Here is a 13,594-nt window from a genome sequence, read left to right on the forward strand (position 1 = left end):
CTAGAAATAGCTAGGTTATTTTCAGCTTTGTATAAAAATCCTAAGACAAGAGGAAGGTATAATTTTCTCTTTGTCCTGAAATCTAGAGAAACTTACTACTACAATGGAACTCAAAAAATACCTTTTCTTCACAAAAGTCTTACTATCCTTCACACTCGTATGCCGTCTATTTTACCAGATTTTGATTTGACACCTATCTTTTATAGTGGCTACGGAGTTTGGACCAAAGGTTTCATGAAACTATTGACTATGTTATTTGCTTGAATAACCTTGGTTCATCTAACAATGAGTTATGGATTATGTCTCCAAGCCTCCCGATAATGCATATATAAAACAAATTTTTAAGGTAAGCCTGATTAGTTTTTGTGATGTAGAAACATGGCGATTGACAGGAAGCTATCTCTATGCAACTGTGCTTCTGCCTTACTAGTGTAATTTTACAGGGTTTTTCCAGCGTGCCTGGAGAATTGGGACTAAAAGTTGGTTTGAAGCACAAGAAGATTAACATATCTAATCCTCGAGTAAGTATCTTGTTTGTTTTTGCAAAGTTGGAACTACAATGGCAGTCTCTGGACTAAGTATACTTTTGGCAGCAAATTTCATCTGTCAAGAAAAATTGTGTTTAAGTGAACTAATGGTGGTTTCTTTAGAAATATAATAATTGGATAAGTGTATGTAGTGAGTTCGGGGTATATTGATGGATATTTGTTGAGTCCCAGAAGTTGTGTATTGTGTGAAACATGTCTTATTCTCAAACCATTGTCTTGTGTGTTAAATTTTACTAATTTCTATATTTTCTCACTTTTTCTAGATCAACTTTCAGATTTTTATTCCTAAGGCTTAAGCTGTGATGTATTCCAGATTGCATGGGAGCATGAGCAATTTTATGATTAAACATCTACAAGGTTACACATCTATCAGGTAATAATCAAACTAGATCTCTTTTTTCTACTCTCGCCGATCCAGAAGATGCGCACAAATGGTATATACATAACAACCATGACAAATTGACAAGCACAATTGCAGCTTCTACATTGAGTTTACTGTTTCCTTAATTTGCTATATGCGGTTTTGAAGATCCTCTCTTCCTAATTTGATCGTTTAATGGAGAATTATTTAAAACTTCTTATTCTCCTAAGAGATCTTGGGACTAGTTAGTCTTGCACCATTACCACAAACTTATAGTTAGTCATTACCACAAACTGAAATTTCCGAAGTAAAAAATATGTTTTTACTTCAGCAATTAATGAAATTGACGAAGTAAAATATATGTTTTTACTTCGGCATCGGCCTAATGCTGAACCGATTTTGGCTCCATGAACCGGCCAAAGACTTCGGTAATTTCAGGGCTAAGACTTCGGTTATAACGCGAAGTAAAATAGTACCCTATTACTTCACGTGACACTACTTCGGTAATTATCTACCTACGACTTCAGTTAATAACCGAAGTCTTTTGCGACTTTTCTACTAGTGCTTTGGCTACAATAACTCATGCTCCCTATGTAAAGGTTCCCCTACCACCAATAGTCTTTTCCAACCTATTTCATCTTGCTTCCTTATCGGCCTCCTCATTACTTTTGACCAGTGTCGTACAACCCCCTGACAAAGCGGCTAAATTCAAATCCTGGCCCTGTTTTTCTCCTGAATGGGTAAATTGAATTGATAAATTGGAACCTTATTTTGGTGATATCTGGAAATCCCAGGGGTTGTATTATTTCATTCAGCTTACGAAAGGCCCGTTCCCGTTACAAACCAATCTGCTAGAATCCGCACTCCGTTTTTGGGCTCCCTCTTGTAATTCCTTCATATTTGCTTGTGACCAATGACAATTACCCTTCATGACATCCTTCGTTTACTGAGGATTCCAGTCATTTGTCTAAAATTAATAGGCATCATCTCAATGACAGATGTTCCTAATCTTCCAGATGAGTACCTGAACTACACTTCCTATGCTTCTATAATAGGAACTTGGTGTACCTTGTCTGATACCCCTAATGCAAAGGAACATATCTTGTTTATGTGGGTACTCATTTGTAAATTCTTGTTCTGTCCTACTTCTGGTCGTCCATTCACGGAATACTTGTCCCTTGCATGTCTGTTGAGTACTGGGAACATTGTTAATTTAGAGTTCATGTTCTGAGGGTCTATCTACCGAGGGTTGAGTAAGAGTGTGCTCAATACTCCCCTCCGTAAACTTCAAGGTGTATGCTGGTTCTTGCAGTTGTGGCTCTTTTCCTATTTTTCGGACATTAGGAACCTTCCGTTTACTAGCATCAATCCTTCTGACAGTAACGCTCTATCCTACTGCATCACCACAATTTCTAAGGATTTCTTGATGAATTTCTTCAATACCCTTGGAGAGGGGCGTTGTTACTATTTTCCAGTGTTTCTCAACACGACAGATTATCCTTGGATCATGCGTTTTATGTCTCACCAAAACAAGTCTTTTCCACAAGTTGTCGATGAAATACGAATTGCTTGCTTTCATTTAAAATTTTTGGTTAGCAGTGGTGCCTTAGCCAATGATAATGCAACACTCCCTTTTGGGATATATAATCCCTTGATTGTGGCTCGGCAATTTGGTTTTCCCCCTACTTTACCCGAGAACCACTTTTTCTTCCCCCAACAGTTACCTGAGCACATTTGGGATGAGTTAGTTAATCGTTGCTTCTCTTTGGCAACTTCCAAATTAAACATGGTATGGGGATCCTTCTTTCAAGTTCCAATTCAAGAAGTGGCTCGTGATAGCATTGTTCCTTTTATGTCATGGTGGACTCCCAAATACCAAGCTTTTACTGCTGTTTTGACAGTTCCTCCCGGTAACCTTACAACCTTTGAACTGGAATTTAAAATTAGTTTGCATACTTATCATTATCTTCTTTTCTTTAGCAGTTCAAACTTCTGCCAAAAAAATTGAAAACTATGGGTGGTGGAGCGACAAAAGAATCTCCTCCTGCCAAAATCAAAAAAAGTACCAGTGTATCGCGAAGATTGGCCATGCAACCCTCACATAGTTTTGAGGTTCCTGGTGATGCAGAAGAAGATGATACCATATCTGTTTCCTCAATTTCCTTCAACGTTGTTGCTCCTAAATCAACTGTTGAAGTAGTTCAGCCACCGAGTTCTATGCCAGTAAAAGATGCAGCGTTCCCCTCGAAGCACCCAATGCCTGCTGATGTTGCTGAGAACATCATTGCGGCACAAATCATCACTGGCATCTCCTCAAAAGCTCCTCGTACCAAACTAAGTGTTCCTGGTCATGCATCCCATGTTACAGTTACCACCTCAACTGTTGTTATTGTAACAATTTGCTTATGAATGTATTCTTGTGCCTATTGTCTAAATTTCACTATATCCTGGTACCTTATTGCAGGATTATTCCTCTCGGCGGATCCAAATGTGCACTCTTCCTTCTGTCATGATGGACTTAGACTTCAGCTTTCTGCAAGACATCAAAAGCGAACCCATTCCTGAAGTTCCACCATATCCCAACATAGAGTCCGTCAGTCATGCTACGATCACCATCAAATCCTTAATCATTCAGGATTTATTCCCATTAACAGACCAAAAACATCAAGAGCTTCTGGCGGCTTTTCACTTACTTCAAAGTTCCCAAGGGTTTTTTGAATATCTTTTAGGTATGACTTCTCACTCTTTGCCTTCTATCCTTTCACAGGCCCGAGATGCTTTGAGCAAGCATACAGAATTCTCAATCAAATTGGAAACTTTCAGGATCTCTAAAGAGACTTGGAATAATCTCAAAAGAGCGAGAGAAAGCAATGTCAATAAACTGATTGAAGTGGGTCAGAATTTTGTTACTGTGGAAGAACAAATATTGCATTTGAAGAAGGAATTAGCTACTTGTGAATTTAAGAGAGTGCAACTACTTGAGGAGGGTGAGTCTCTCAAGGCACAAATATTTTCGGCCGACCAGGAGATTGGTAACACTGGGAGCCAATTGGTGAATCAAAAAACTGAGTACCATGGAACACGATTCTGAATGAATCCATTTCTATGCAGCTAGAATGTAAGCAAAAGTGGGAGGAATTGGCGGCCGCACTGGGTTAATTTTAGTGTTTTATGGAGAAAACAATGTTTCTTTGTGTTGCTAAAACCTTTTCAAAGGTATGCTCTTAAACATTTCGTTTCCTTTCTGCTTCAGACTAATGTCCTGATCGACCATTTATCTCTTGTTATTTTTTGCAATAATTATTGCAAATTTTCAACTGTTTTATTTATTTACAAATACTCGGCCATAATTTATCCTGATAATTAAAAATATGGCTCTTGCATCCACTTACATTACTTATGATGCATGTTCCTCTCGCATACTAGGAATGTATTGATTCAAATATCTACCATTGATGCGTCATTTGTGAGGTTCCCCTTCCACACTGGTCAGCCAATAAGCGTTCCCATCCGAGACTCGATGAACTTTAAATAATCCTTCCCAATTTGGAGACCACTTTCCCATTTCCTTGTCCTTAACTCCCACAGGTAGTATGACTTTCCAAACCAAATCTCCTTAATGGAATGACTTTTTCCTAACCCATTTATTGTAAATCCGGGCCACTTTTTCTTTTTGAATCACGAGGCTATTGAGAGCTTGCATTCGTGTATCATCGAGATCCTCTAACTCTGTGATCATGGATTCATTGTACATTTCTGGAATCAAATGATTTTGCATAGCTATTCGTAATGATGGAACCATGATTTCCATATGCAACACAGCTTCACGCCCATAAGCTAATGCAAAAGGACTTACCCCATTTGCAGTTCTCTTTGATGTTCTATATGCCCATAACGTTTCGGACATCAACCTAGGCCAATCCCTTGGATTATCCTCCATCATTTTATGCAAAATCTTTATCAACACTTTGTTAGAAGCTTCGGCCTGCCCATTGTCCTGAAGGTAATAAGGTGAAAAACAATGTAGCTTTATACCATAATCTGCTGCAAAATCTTTAACTTCTGACCCTACAAACATGGTTCCTTGATCGGAAATAATGGATTTTGGTATACCAAACCAACATATGATATGTTCCTTGATAAAATAAACCATATCTTTCTGTTTCACCTTTTTCAGTGGTATTGCCTCCACCCATTTAGTGAAGAAATCAGTAGCCACAATAATAAAATTATGGCCTTTAGATGAAGATGGATAAATTTTTCCAATTAAATCCATAGCCCAACCTCGGAATGGCCATGGTTTTATAATAGCATACATTTCATCAGCAGGAACCCGTTGGATATTGCCATGTTTTTGGTAAGGCTGACATCCTTTAGAGTATCTAATGCAATCCTTCAACATTGATGGCCAATAATACCCATGTCTCCTCACGAGCCATCTCATCTTAATTCCTGACTGATGTGCACTGCATACTCCTTCATGAACCTGTTTCATGACCTCCATTGCCTTGGGGAACCCAATGCATCGTAAGAGTAACTTATCCATGCCTTTCCTATATAAATCACCTTCCACCAATACATAATTAAGGATTTTCATCCTTAATCCATAAGGAATTGTCTTTTCGGGAAATTGTAAAGCTGAATTTAGTTCCTCTCTCCAATCACCTGCCAAATTAACATCCAAATTAAAAGTCTCAAATTGTAATCCCCTTTGTATGATGGAGGGATGATTATTTTTCTGAATTAACACCAGTTTATGGGTGAATTCCTCTGACAATCTCAACCCCGAAGCAATTTGAGCTAGCTCATTGGCTTCCCAATTTTGCTGTCTTGGTACATACTGGAAATTTACTTCTCAAAATCATCAGCCAACTGGGAAGAAGCTGCAAAATATGGGATCAATGATAGGCTAGTGCATTTATATTCTCCAGCTACTTGTCGAAGTATCAACTGTGAGTCTCCAATTATTTGGATGTCCTTTGCTTGCAAATCTTTGAGAATCTCCAAGCCAATCACCAATGCATCATACTCTGCTTGGTTGTTAGTACAAGGAAAATCCAAATTAAATGATAAAGCTGTTTTCACTACAGTTGGAGAGATGATGACCATGTCTGCACCTGCAGTTCCTTCAGAACTTGACCCATAAAATTTCAGTATCCATGGTGGTTCTTTGATCCCATGCACAGGAATCTCCACCTCTTCCGGTATTGATTCATCAAAACCTGGATGGTGAGCTAAGAAATCTGCAATAGCCTGTCCCTTTATAGACTTTTTAAGACAATAAACCAATGTAAACTCTGTAAAAGCTAATGACCATTTACCAATTCTACCTGATAACACCGGTCTATTAAGCATGTACTTAACCAAATCAGTCTTTGGCACAACAAATATAGTTTACTGAATTAAAGAATGCCTCAATTTGGTGATATGATTAAAAGAATTATGATACTTACAATATTCTTTTCCTTTCAATTCCTTTTTCTTTGGGATATGATGCTCTGCTGGAAAAGTGATAAACTTTTCCTTGACCAAGAAAAAAAAAATCTCCTCTGTTTTTGACACATCAAATGTTTACTGTATGGCATTCTGACCTTGCATCATTGTGAGACCTCGTTTCTAATCAACTAATCTCGGACAAAACAACCGATAAGTAAACGAGAAACCAAGATTAGAAGCATCCAATGATTTTTTTTAAAGAAGGCTCGCGCGCCCGCGCCGAAGCTTCACTAAAACTAGGGCGCCCGCGCTCTAAGGAAGAGCGCCCGTGCCAATAACCGCGCGCCCGCGCCGTCCTCTCGCCCAGAAATATTAAGGCACCGAAATAAACTCAACAAAACCTAAACACTTGCATTAAAAGTATTTGACAAGCCAATAACAATATAAGAAAGGTTTAGGGAAGAGAAACATACAATTCGGTAGTACCTGCATCGATCTTGCTTACAAAACAAATACAAGAAGTTCGAATGACTAAACATGTTCGCAAAACATAACTAGATTGACATGCTGATTCGACTTCAAAATGAGTCTCACTCCTATCTCTTGCTCTTGACGCTAACCAGGTCTATGCTGACTTGATCCTGCCCTTCCTGTTGCCAAGTACACATTCAAAACAAAGCAACAACCGGATAAACCGGTGAGAATGATAATCCCAGTAAAAGCAACATATCAAGTAATACAACAATAAACATGCTTTCAAGACAACAACAAAATCAATAACAATGCAATGAAATGCATGTCTTTAAACCGGGATATCAAATCTGATAAACGAGGGATTGCTGCTGTGCTTTTGAGATCCCGAGGATGAGATCATGTGACAACTCACCGACTCTCCCAATCGAGGTGGTGCCACATATCTCACTCCTCTAAACTTTGAGCAACCATAATGAGTATGCTAGCACTAGGCGATACGACTACGACCTAGGCCACTCAATCATAGTTCCCAAACGTCCAAACAAAAAGGGCGGTTCTACCCGCTGAAATCAACGTAGGCTCAAGATGAATGCATAGCAGAAACATAAAACATAAGCCACATAGTCAAAAGTAAAATCAATCAACAAGACACAAGTTCCTCATGCTAGAACAAGTGTAGATGCAATATGTGATTTGAAAGGGCAACTCGAGAACCAACTTTTGAAAGGGAAACTCGAGAACCAACTGTCCCGAGTATGCTATCCCGCTACAATGACTGCTTTTACCTTTCAATGACGTAGATCCAACTCCGGACAAGCTACAACAAAAGATTGTGTCAACAACTTACAACCTAAACAACAAACAGCGGTTCAAGGAAATCTCTTTACCGTTCTTCGTCCAAAACTCGACGATCAAATGTTGCTAACACAGGACTCGACAACTCCAACGAATCTGTACGAAGATAATAGATGATCAACTACAACGATCACTCACAAGCCAATTCTACAACAATTCAAAAACGATTCGAAAACCCAAAACTCAAACCGACGGCATAACGACTATAAACTGAACAAACCGGAAACGCAGACAGCAGTTCAATACCGATATAACCTCATATCAATGCCCAAAACAACAATAACAAAGCAAACCCATCAATCTCAAAATCCAAGTTTTCGAAAATGTCTTCCAAAAATCATAACAAATCCGAACGTCGCTCGAATCTCAAAACGACAGATAATAAACGATCAGAACTCTGTCAAGAACAACATACTTGAATCTCAAATGATTCTAACAACATCCAAAAACTAGAATGTATCCGATCATAGAAGAACTTACAATATAACGGAGTTCTCGCTGCAGTGATCGATAATCTGCCTTCAGAAATAATTTCCAACGGACGGATCGACCGAAAATCAAAATCACAAAGCTTGGAAGATGTTTTGGGCGCCTACAATGGAGGGTCTCGGTTTGGAAGGGATGTACGGAGTGAAGAATGACTAAGTCAATCATTTCCATGAGTAGATAATATATAAAATCCAATATTTGCATTGTAGTCCCTGAAATTTCCAAAATTTGCAAAATGGACCCTGATCAAAATCAAGTCGGCTCGTGAAGTCTGTAATCTCCGATTAACTCAAATAAAGTCATTTAAGATAAAAACGGGGCGTTACAATCATTGAGGAACCTGATTTCACTGGTTCTCCTGCATTGTGCTTTAAAGACGGGCATACAAAGGATCCTGACTTACCCACCTCTTCCAATACAACATTTGCCACATCTTGATAATAACAACCAACTGTAGTTTTCTTTCTTCGAGACTCTTCTTGTAGGAGCTCTTCATATTCAACCACTTTCGCCGCCATTTCATAGAAATCACGGAACTCAGTTCCCTAGAACTTCTTCCTCAACTCAAAGTATAATCCTCTTTGAGCCAATTTGACGAATTCAGTTTCTGGAAGGAACACCTTACAACGGCTTTTTAATTTCTTGAACCGTTCAATGAACAACCATGCTGTTTCTCCGGATTTTTGAGTTAATCGGGATAAATCAGCAATACTAGTCTCTGGTTCAGTTCGGTAGAACTGAGTATGAAACAACTTTTTCAACTCATGCCAGGTAAAAATAGAGTTCCTAGGCAACTGAGTGTACCACATAAAAGTTGTTCCGGTAAGAATATTCGGGAACAATCTCATTTCGAAAAATGGGACATCTTCATAGTTAGCCAGCATTCCACATCAAATAGTGAACCGTGCTATGTGTTCTGTAGAAGATTGATCATCATCCCCTGAGAACAATGTAAAATCAAGTACCTTGAACCCTTTAGGATAAGTATTATTAATGTCGATGATCTCTGGATAAGGCTTGTGGAACTCTGGCCTAACCATTGGCCTAATCCCAGGTCCATATAGATCCTGCACCATTTCCCTCAACAATTCCTGTAGTGGCCCATATCCAGAATTAAAGATAATGAGTAATTATCGTGTGATCATGTTAGATTTAGTAAAACATGATTAAGGAGACTTCTAAATGGATTAACGGAGCCCGAAAATAGACCCAAAATGATTAGAAATGGTCCGGAGGGTCAGACAGATCGGAATCTCCGAAGTTAGGATCGGATGCTCCGAAGTTGATCGGAAGCTATGATGAACGATCGGAATCTCCGATCGAATTACGTCATCCATGACGTGTGGTTGATCGGAAGCTCCAAACAGGATCGAAAGATCCAATCACCCCTATCCAAAGTCAACCAGTGAGATTTTGACATGTGGCAAATGAGGATGTTCGGAAGCTCCGATGGCATGATCGGACGTTCCAATCAAGGATCGGAAGTTTCGATCGATGCCTATAAATATAAGGTCCGAGGCCTTCATTTCTTGCCAATTCCGAATTCTCTCCTTCGCCCTCGTGGCTCTATTTTAGGGCTTTGGGTACTCTTATTTTAGAGTTGGAGTAGAATATTTGTTTTAGTATAGTCAGATAGTGTCTGACATAGTAGCTGAGTCGTGCTCGTGTAGCGGAGCAGTGCTTGAGACTGTGGAGCTGCAGCAGGGGTGTACCCCTAGTTGCATGATAATCCCATCAGTGGGCTGACGACGGACGCAGGTATAGCTATGGTCTCCTTAAATTATTTATGAGTATGAAATAGCTTAGTTAAGGCTTTTAGAGCTTATTGAATGATGCATGGATATTTGCATTGTAGACTTGATGATAGGCTTGCAACCTAGAGTGGGACTACTAGGACTGCCTTAGAAATGTACGTAAGTACTGACTGAGATTGCCAGCGGATATGCATGCTTATATGTTGCATTTATGTGTTTGCATGTTATTATTGTTATGCGGCATGTGCATATCATCTTGTGCCTGAGCATCTGTATATCTATCGAGATGAGCCAGTTAGGGTTGCTCAGCCCTGTTAGGACGTTTGATATCGAGTACCCTTAGGTACTGATACCTCGAGGACTCCGTGGTCCGTGTTCGTGATTCGAGAATGAGTGGTCGCACAGAGTGGTTAGCTACTCCGATGTGACGAGCTTATATCCCAGGCGCCAGTCTGAGCAGTTCGTATACAGTTATCCCAGATATGGATACCCTGTCATTTGCATGCATCATATTTGTATGTTTATCCATGCTTTCATATTGAGCTTAGAGCTCACGTCCAGTATTTTCTGTGTATCTGGATACCCTATTCGACGGGGCAGGTGTAGGTGCAGGATTGAGCACCAGGAGCCTGGAGGAGCCAGCGACCTTGAAGACAGCAGTATTTAGCTGTAGGTTTTTATCTAAGTAATTCGATTGGGTTGTATAAATTGAGTTTGTTAGCCGGTTGTATTCTTCTGGTCTGCTTGTATTTAGTCTTCCGCAGCGATTTTATTTAATGCATGCTTAATTATGCTCTTAACTCTGATTAGGTAGTGGATCCGGGATGGGTCTCTACATTTATGGTATCAGAGCTGAATGCAAGGGACTTAGAAAATTGATAATAAGACTTCTTGATTATCCTTGTAGGATTTATTGAGGCCTAGCGAAAGAAGATTTGGTTCTTCATTGCCAAGGTTTGCGGCAGAAGTTTTTACTATAAGGAATGCAACAGTGATGAGAACACCAGTAGTAGCATATCAATAGATAGACTGACTGCTGTGGACGGTTCATCATTCGATGCATTGGGATGTTGATCGAAGAACATATGGATTCCAGCCAGGGAAGAATGGAAGAAAAGATGGGGTATATCGCGTCAGATATCTCTAAGGGCTTTTTGGAACGAATGGTGTATAATAACCCATGTGGTTTCAGTCCAAAGAGATTCTCCACTCGTAGCTGGAGAGATTGTCAGATAGACCTTCACAGGAGAAACCTTGAGTGCCTAAGGCATGACAGGTTTCGAGCGTAAGGTCTGTAAACTCGTGCAGAACATGGTTTTGCCGGTATGCTTGTATCGATGCTTTTGGTAGGCATAAAGGAAACTTCATGTTCAAAAGCATGATTTGGTTACAAGAAGAACGCTGATGGTAGATCGTGAGCAGAAGAAGTCGACTGACATGCACTGATGCAGAGCATAGCTGGTTAGCTAACACGTGCCATTTCTCCGGAGTTCTTTGCAGGAGGACATGTTGAGAGACTTGGATGGAAGTATGCTTGTATCGATGCGTGTGTCGATTGAAAGCTTCATGCTCAAGGAACGAAGACTAGTACGATGATTTCAAATACTGTATTGTTGTACTTGTAAACAGTATTTCAGTTGTAATAAGTCATCAAAATCCGGTTGTATCATTTCAAGTTATTGGTTGTACATTTCGTTGTATTTTGAATACTGTATATTACGTGGGATTGCAATAAAGAAATTGTACGTAACTTGAAGTAATGTATATGTATTAATTATCCAGCAATTTGTGAATGACTGCGATGATTTTCTAAGTTTGGCTTGGTCCTAGTTGATTAATGATTGACTATGCTAGCTCATGGATTTTGAGTAAGCCAGCGGTAACGGATTGACATGGGGTTAGTCTAGGTGTTTTCCTAGGATTGACCTAATTAGTCATTCGACTGGGTTAGTGCCAGTGATGAGGTGATTCATCTGGGGGCATGGAAATTTTGATCTTGTTTATAATTTTGAGTTTCGTTCTAGGTTGTTTCCGTAGAATAGTAGCCTGATTGATCTTCATAGGTTGGGAATTCGTGATGATGGGATTTCATCAGGAACTAGTTGAGTACATATCGAGAGTTGTGGACTATGATCATGACTAGACATGATGGAGCGCGACCCTATGCTAGTGTTACTCTGGGAGTCTTTTGTACTTCGGAGAATACCTAGAAGCCTTCGTGCTTCAGGATTGGCGGTGGGAAGGCTACCTAGTCTAGAGTTTTGGTAACAGTCACGATGGGGTATGACATTGGATTAGATTCCTGGTTAGGTATCAGCGGTTTAGATATCGACTGACTGTCGTCAGAGATATTGGTTTGTAGTTTTGTCATAAGGACCAGTCTTGGAATGATTTCCATGACAAGTGCGTACTTTGAGCAGATAGTTCTAGCCTATTGGATACTGCTAGACTAGTGGATCTAGTCAGTGTTTGGATGCTCTTGTGATAGGGGCTATCCAGGAGATGGTTTGTGAACTTCCTGTAACATTTGACTCGGGGATGAGTATTTTCCGGCAAAGATAGTTTTCTTCAGTGATAGATTATATCTGATGCTAAGGATTGTACATGACTATTTGAGGTGTGAGGAAAGTGTGACTTATGCCAGTGTACACTTGGTGGTGATTTCAGGTGGGACATGGTGGCAAGTTACCTCAGTCTCGATTTGTTGCCGTCTTAGCAAGAGATATAGTTATCAGGAGTATGTTCAGCGTTAGTTGAAATCTTTCGGACTTGTATTGCGGCTTGGGTTGAACGAGTCCTTATGATCATCTTGAATGAATATAGACAGTGGATAGTATGTCTAGACTGGTGCAGGTTTAGCACTAGTGATTACTTGTAACTGTTGTCTGACTCTGTCAAAGATGAGTGATTGAATCAGCTATGATTCTTTTGATTCCAAGTATTTGGGATCTGCGGACGTGTGGCAGTGAGATCATCGATATTGATCGGCCATGAGAGTTTCATCGATCAATGATTGTCTGATTAGAATTGGTACCGTTAGGCATGGCAAGAGCTACAGTATATCGATTTGATTGATCAGATTATTCCAATCGGTACTGATTGGGATATAGTGAATCAAGAAGTACTGGGAATAGTACTTAAGTATGGTATGCTTTGATATAGCGATTCAAGTGCATTTAGGGAATTCTTTAGTCGCTAAGGAATCTCCAGGGATGCTAGAATCGGGGATTTTGGATTCTGCAGATCACGATAGTAGCCATAGGATGGCTCTTGTGATCATTTTCTAGTTAATAACATTACTGAGATTACCATTGACGGATTTTGATCTGAACATTGCTTGGTTTTAGCAATGATTTATCCAGTTTGCGGAAATAGGATTCAGTGATTGTCCCAGGATTGTCAGTGGACAAATTTTGGGGACTATTAGTCAGAATGTTTAGCTTGAGGGCTTCCAGCAGATTTCTCGAGATTTGTTCTTGAGAGGCGATTCGACAAGTGCTCATAGATTTCAATGAACATTAGCAGGTTAGCATTAGTTGTTTCATGGGATGAGACAGCAGCTGAAACTTGTTTTCTGAGTCAGGAAGGATTGTTGTCACTGATATCCCAGTGCGTTTTGATATGTTGTGTCATTGAAAGGATCAGATAACGTAATTGCCACTAGTATTGATAGATTC

General features: G+C 39.7%; 1 protein-coding gene across 1 annotated transcript; it reads right to left on the minus strand.

The window, feature by feature from the left end:
• Positions 1–4,525: 4,525 nt before the first annotated feature.
• On the minus strand, positions 4,526–8,681 carry LOC140877539 (uncharacterized). The gene is made up of 3 exons (XM_073281078.1): positions 8,490–8,681; positions 5,845–6,282; positions 4,526–5,749 (listed from the first exon to the last, which is right to left on the minus strand). The coding sequence occupies exons 1-3, from the start codon at positions 8,679–8,681 to the stop codon at positions 4,526–4,528; spliced, it is 1,854 nt and encodes a 617-aa protein (XP_073137179.1).
• Between the last annotated feature and the right edge of the window lie 4,913 nt (positions 8,682–13,594).

This window comes from Henckelia pumila, chromosome 2 (genome assembly GCF_033568475.1).
Source record: "Henckelia pumila isolate YLH828 chromosome 2, ASM3356847v2, whole genome shotgun sequence".
In the NCBI taxonomy this organism is placed as follows: domain Eukaryota; kingdom Viridiplantae; phylum Streptophyta; class Magnoliopsida; order Lamiales; family Gesneriaceae; genus Henckelia; species Henckelia pumila.